The sequence below is a fragment of the Sprattus sprattus genome (assembly GCF_963457725.1).
Source record: "Sprattus sprattus genome assembly, chromosome: 7".
In the NCBI taxonomy this organism is placed as follows: domain Eukaryota; kingdom Metazoa; phylum Chordata; class Actinopteri; order Clupeiformes; family Clupeidae; genus Sprattus; species Sprattus sprattus.
The window spans coordinates 13821801-13828552 of NC_137926.1; the positions used below are offsets into that span (position 1 = coordinate 13821801).

At 41.6% G+C, this 6752-nt stretch overlaps 1 protein-coding gene across 1 annotated transcript; it reads left to right on the forward strand.

Annotated features, from left to right (window-relative positions):
- The first annotated feature begins 799 nt into the window (after positions 1-799).
- admb (adrenomedullin b) lies at positions 800-3602 on the forward strand. The gene is made up of 4 exons (XM_080842026.1): positions 800-942; positions 1447-1561; positions 1685-1810; positions 2069-3602. The coding sequence occupies exons 2-4, from the start codon at positions 1458-1460 to the stop codon at positions 2229-2231; spliced, it is 393 nt and encodes a 130-aa protein (XP_080698152.1). The 5' UTR covers positions 800-942; positions 1447-1457; the 3' UTR covers positions 2232-3602.
- Positions 3603-6752: the final 3150 nt, after the last annotated feature.

A 6752-nucleotide genomic window follows, 5' to 3' on the forward strand; every position in this document is an offset into this window, starting at 1 on the left:
TCATTTTCTATCATATTGATGATAATGTGGAGAAATCAATTTCAAAAGTTTCAACACATCAACGCACGCAAACCTGCAAGGTCTGACCTCGCGCAAGAGGCCATTTTTACAGGGGGTGACAGCCATGCAAAAGAGCAAATGGTCAAGACACGAAAATCTTCACTTCTGGCTGATTTATAACTGGTTGGAAATCGTTTTACAGTGATAATTTTAGGAATGCAGTTCTTCCTAAATCACACCAAAAAGACAGCTGCTTCCAAATTAACTGTACCCAGCAATGCCCTGTGTTAGTAAAAGAACGAACATTCCCAAAATGCTGCGAGAATGTGGAGGTGGCTTGGAATGTCGGGGGTGGAGGGGGATTTTGGTGGGGTGAGGGCAGCGTTTGTCACAATTACACAAACAGTATCCGCTGCAGGGTCAACAGAGAGAGAGTGAAAAAAAAAATCCTTCCCGAGACAAAAGCCTCCGATCTAAACTTAGACCAACTGTTCCAATTTCTGTCAGGATGTTACTATATTTGTGATTGTCAAATTGAGTAACATCTAGAAAAAAAGGGGGAAATTAAAACCATGTGTAATCATAATGTGCATTTCTTAACTTGAATAGACTCCAAGAAAGTTGTCACCATTTTTAAATGATGAACCAACGTGCACAGATAATTAACAATAATTTATGTCTCTTGTTCTGTCGGTCAGTGGAAAAGAATGTGATGTGCTGGCTGGAGAAGGATGTGGATGTGGCTGACTGTCACTCAGCCTTGGCTCCTCCCACCTCCACCCCCTGTAAAGTATAAAGGCACCAGGTTTGCCTTAACCACTCAGACCATTAGCTCTGTCACCACTGTCTCTTGACTACAAACTCTACAGGGAACCACTGCTATACATCTGGACTTGTCTTTTTGTAACAACCTCCAGTGGAGCCAATCAACTTGATCATCAGGTATGTGTCTTTGGAAGGGGGTTCAATAGTTAAGAGTCCAGTGAAAGTATTGGAAGTTTTTTTTTCCTGAGTTTAATTTTATTTTCTGGTCTGTCTTTTATAGACTGAGACTATTTGTAATACATCTGTTTACATGTATAGGCTTTCAAATTGTTGAGAAGAGACTAAATATGGACCCTATTATTTACTTTAACTGGAAAGTGGTCTGAGTTATGTGGAGTGTCTAGCAGATCATTTAGCAGATGAAAGTTCAACTAAGTGACTCCTGTCCTTAGGCAAATAAATAACTGCCGTTAAATAATTTCAGGGTTAAACCGATCTGACTTTTCCTCTCTAGTGCATGTTGTTTTAGGAACAACTTCATAAGGCATGATGAAAAAAATACCTTAGTGAATGTTTTTATTTGCATACTTGATGAATACCACATCTGACTGACTGAACTCCCTCTCTCTCTCTCTCTCTCTCTCTCTCTCTCTCTCTCTGTCTCTCTCTCTCCCTCCTCAGGCCTTGCCAAAATGAAACTGTTTCTCCAGTTCGTCTTGCTTTGTTGTGTGCTGGCCACACTTGTGCCCCACTCCAGGAGCACCCAGGCAGAACTCAGCGCAGAGAGCAGAAAGAGGTACGGACGCTAATCGAGACTGACTCACATCTCCTTCCTTCTCCTCCAAAAAAAGAAAAATACCCAGAGGCAGAGCAAAGATCGATGTCTGACTCCCCCCTTCTTTTTTGCGCTCCTTGGCAGGTTAAGCGTCTGGCTGCAAAGCTTGGTGAGAAGAGATGTCCACAGAAGATTAAGCGTGAGGGAGGAGGACTCTGTCAACAGGCTTGAGCAGAGCAGGAGCAGCACACTCCTCATGTCCCACCTCAGGTAAGAAACTACTGCCTAACAAATCAACAGTGCCTTGCCAGGACACTGTCAATTCACACCCACCCTTACACACACATTACATGACACAGGGGTGGGGAGGGGTCTTCAACTTTGAACTGGGCTAAAGAGAGAGGAGATCTATTTGTGTTAGTCATTATTAAAAAGTGGTGAAAGGTAGTGTTCTTTCTGCAGTTTTTGTCTCACCTCCCCTAGAAATAAATGAACGATTCTCATTGCTCCTTTCTCTCTTCTCTTCAGAATAAAGAGGACACCAAACCCCATGAAGCCGTCCGGTTGCCACCTTGTCACCTGTGCTATCCACGAACTGTCCCACCGCATTCACGGCATCAACAAGCAGAAACCCAGTGCCCCCCAGGACAAAAAGGGCGTCAATGGATACGGTCGCCGTCGCAGACGCTGACTCGAGCAGCTGTTCTTCCACGCTCACCTCCCTGAGGAGCCGAGCGCGGCTGTCAAGAGCACGCAACAGCAGCAGCAGACGCGGAACAGCCTTCAGACGGACATGAGGCAATTGGGGAGAGTGAGAAGAGAAACGGAAAGAGGGAGAGAGAGAGAGTGAAGGAAAGCGAAAGAGGGGGGCAGTTTGTTTTTTTTTCTCTGTCTTTTCTTTCTATGTTTTGTTGTTGTTGAAGGTAAAACCAGCACTGGCCTCAGCTGGGTGAAATGCTACTGATGTTTCCTGAACTGTATGGGGTATTCTCGCCTAGCATGGGGGAATAAGGGGAATCCCAGCCACATACTCTGGCTTGGTTTACCGAACTGGGCTGGGGACATTCTCTTTGTCTTCTGCCATCAACACCTGGGAGAAAGACAGACGATGTAGACCCCCCCTGAAATCCTGGGGTGCAAAGGGGAGTAAGAGGGGAGGAGAGGAGAGGAAAAAGAGAGAGAAAGAGAGAAGAGCTCAGGTCGCGAATGTGTATTAGTCTGAATGTGGATTGATGTGAAAGCAGGTGTTACAGTATGTGTGTGCGTGCGTCCGTGTGTGTGTGAGTGTGTTTGCATGTGTGTCTCTTAAATTTGAGACTCGCTAGTCTAAGAGCTGATCAGCCTCTCTCTGTCTCCTCCCTCAGCTCAACATGTGCTCCCCCTGGCCTCCTCAGATGGACACTTGGGAAAGGGAGGGGGGTCACCTTTTTGGACTTTACCAGCACTTTGCCATGTGTGGTGGTGATGATGATGATGATGATGCACGACTGAACTGACACAGAGGGCACTCCAGCGAACGAGGATAAAGAAGAGGAAGAGGAGCCAGACGGACAGATCATTATCAGCACCTGCTTTCACTCAGACGGCAATTACAGCCAGATTCACCTGTGGACGGGACGGATGTGGATGCTAGAGGAGAACTGTTTTAACAGATGCGCGAAAAATTAACACAGACTTATGAAGCTCACTCGTGTTTTGATACTGTAAAGTCCACTTAAGGGGGCTGCTGCCACATTATACTTGAACTGAAACTTGTATATTAAGGGAAATGTGCAATAAATGTATTATAATGTACGAATTATCATTCATATGTATATAAAAGGTTTAAATATATTTGATATATATATATAAATAATTTACCATATATTTATACACATTTAATTGTAATTGTAAGAAGTAACTATTTTTTATACTGAAAATATGTATACATTGTACCCTACCTTAACAATCAAATTTGAATTTCCAATGTAATTTAATCTATGCTAATATTAGATCCACTGTTGTTAAGTTCATATCCCTTTTTTACAGTCCAAGTAACACAAATCAATCATTAAACTTTTGCAAACAGGATCACTGGAGTTTGTGTCTTCTTGAAGTGCCTAATTATGTAAAGACAGTGACTGAGTGATACACAGACGTGTCCATGGCAACAAGTGCACAACACCGCAGTTACCTGGAATGCGTTGGAACTCTACAGGATGTATCTTGTTTTTAATGAAGTATAAAGAAAAAGTGTAAAGAAAAAATGACCTTTGCAACATTCTATAAAATAAGCTGTTGGATCTAGAAAGGTCACACACACATGCACACACAAGCTGTGTGCCTGGGTTTGACAAAGAGGAGGCAGTGACACTTTGACATACTGACTTGATGAAGGTCATATCATCGTTTTCATTGAGCTGTCATAGCATCGAGTATAAACACACTGTGTGCATGTGACTTATCTATTTTCCTTTTCCAACTCTGTTTGTTGGCCAGAAGATAGTAAAAATGGCAATAATTTTCGAATTCTCAGTTATCAGAGTGTGGTTGAATTATATTCCAAAAGTACTGGCCTGATACTTAACTTTGCTCATGTATTCATTCCCTACCGTCTGTAGGAAAATAATGCGAGCTTGGAGGAATTTCTCTAAGGATTTTCACACACACAATCCAAAGTTTTGTGGCACCATCTAGCTTTTAAAGAAAGGAACTACAGTTCACGAAACGTGTCCTAATGAGGCATTTGAAACATTTGTGAGACTTATTTAAAGAGTGTATATTCATTACAGTTGAATTTAATTTTCACTGCTGGAGTAAAAAATGGATTACTATAATTTCGGTTGTCATGATTAGGCTAATAAGGAGTATTATTATATGGCAACGACAGTCCAAACGTTCTGATTGGCTAATGGGTAGTCATGCCACCTCCGCATTGCCCTCCTCACCCATAGTCTATGTCCTCACCGGTCAATACGGATCCATATTGCCCTCTGACGAATGAGCGAAAGCGATCAGTTTGACAGTTCATATCCAGACGAAAATGAAAACATCTACAGCAATGAGGGAATTCAGAAGAAGCGAAGATGTGTTATTGAAAGTGATGATGAAGACTATAGTTTGATACGATAGAAACTATAGTTTGAATCACTTGTGTTGTTACTTTAAATTAAAGCCATTTTAGCTGAGCCGTGTTATCTGTTTTCTATTGATCATTGTAACTTGAAGAAAGCAAGTAATTGTTTGCTACGCAACACCTGAAACACATTGTGTCGTGAGAAGTCTTGAGAGCTTTGAAATACCAAACTTCGGCTTTGGCGTATCAACCTCGCTATCGCTCGGTCGATACGTAAATGCCTAAGTTTAATAATTTCCGGGCAGACCTCCGCTAATTTTAATTTCAAGTTACAATGATAAATAGAAAACGGACAACATGGCTAAGCTAAAATGGCTTTAATTTACAGAAAAAGTAACAACACAAGTGATTCAAACTATAGCAGTGTAGTCTTCATCATCACTTTCAATCACACATTTTCGCTGCTTCTGGATTTCCTCATGGCTTTTGATGTCTATCAATATGGCTAATTTTGAAGATGACGTCAGAGGGCAATAAGGATCCGTATCAGACCGGCAAGGAGGTCAATACGCGGCTGGCATGACTACCCATTAGCCAATCAGAACGCCCGTACTGTCGTTGCCATATAATAACAAGACATTACAGACCTGTGAATGTTGTGGTGGCCCATTCAAATCAATGGAACTTTTTGGAAGATTCTTATTCTGTAGTTATTATTGATCAAAGCTTTTGAAAAAGCTTACATGCAAACTGTACAAATAAACTAACATTCTCGTGTAAAAAATTAAACACCTAACAAAAAGCAAAGCTACCGTTAACAAAGCACTGAGCTGACTGCTAAAACTCTGTTGATCGGGAACAAATTAACATAGCCTACATAGGGAATCAATCATTCTATTAAAGCAGAAAACGTGGATTAATGGGGAGCAAAAATGAAACTGGCAACTTTATACTTTTTTTCTGTAGTAGGCTAAAAGCTGCTTACACCACTAGCGTCGGGGCCTCAAAGCAACACTCCAGTCATGGACGCACTATTTTTTAAAGAAGAGAGCGGGAGAAACAAGCAGACAGAACCTCAAAGTACCTACTATCACTTAACATTACAGAACATGACGCTCTCTTAATAGGAAAACAATGGCAAGTATAGTAGGGTGACCATACGTCCGTATTTCCCGGGACATGTCCGTATTTCACGTCCTGTCCCGGGTGTCCCGGGTTATTTTTAGAAAGTGAGGAAATGTCCTGGTTTTTAAAATTACATTCTTTGGACCATTACATTTACATGCACTAGGGCACTGCCCACGGCGCTGCGTGAGACGTAGCCTAATCCCCGCCCCTATGCTGTCAGCCCTATTAATCAGAACGTAGACAACGTGACTGTCAGTCATACGCAAGCAACATGCCGAAGTGCAAGTTCTCGTTTACCGACGAATTACAAAAGAGTTTCCCGGCGACAAATGGAAAGCCTTTTTAAAAAAGCATTTTTAATAAACCAACTGAAAAGCATTTTTAATAAACCAACTGTAAATATCTTGTTCTATCTATATAATGTAATATACCGGTATAATTGAATAATAATAAAATACTACTAAAGCAGCAGCATCCTCCACATGACCGCTCAACCCCCAGCCATAGCCCCCCCCCCCCCCCCCCGGACAAGGTGTCCTGGTTTTCCCAAATGAAAATATGGTCACCCTAAAGTATAGCATTGGGAGGGTTAGAGGCTAGCCATTTGTAAGTGCTATATAAACCATAGACGTTAGTTCCTACATAGGTTCACAGCACATTTTCCATGAACCATAAACAGATTTGCATGTACACGTTATTCATAAAAATGAAAAAGACTTACTTACATACATTTTGTAAAGAAGAATTCTAATCACAGTCGCAATGTATGGTTGAAAACATTTCTTCAGAGGTCGCACAGGTATGACATTCGCAATTAGCCATGCTAGGTAGTGTTTTTAAAAAAAAAACAGTGTCATAGCATCAGACAACCAGTCGGGGGCACTGTCGGTATGTTGACGAAAATACACATTTGAAGGCAGTCCTTTACCGTGACAAATTTGCATTTAAAGATCGCAAGAATATTGCACAGTTTATTAATAATCCACGTGTTCCTGCTTATTTTCAGTTTTCATCTGTGACACACTTACG

Bases quoted from the DNA above. Each gene is read 5' to 3' on its own strand.
- admb (XM_080842026.1), top strand. From the start codon at position 1,458: ATGAAACTGTTTCTCCAGTTCGTCTTGCTTTGTTGTGTGCTGGCCACA. The intron at 1,562-1,684 runs GTACGGACGCTA...GCTCCTTGGCAG, and splicing joins AGCGCAGAGAGCAGAAAGAG to GTTAAGCGTCTGGCTGCAAA. The intron at 1,811-2,068 runs GTAAGAAACTAC...TCTTCTCTTCAG, and splicing joins CTCCTCATGTCCCACCTCAG to AATAAAGAGGACACCAAACC.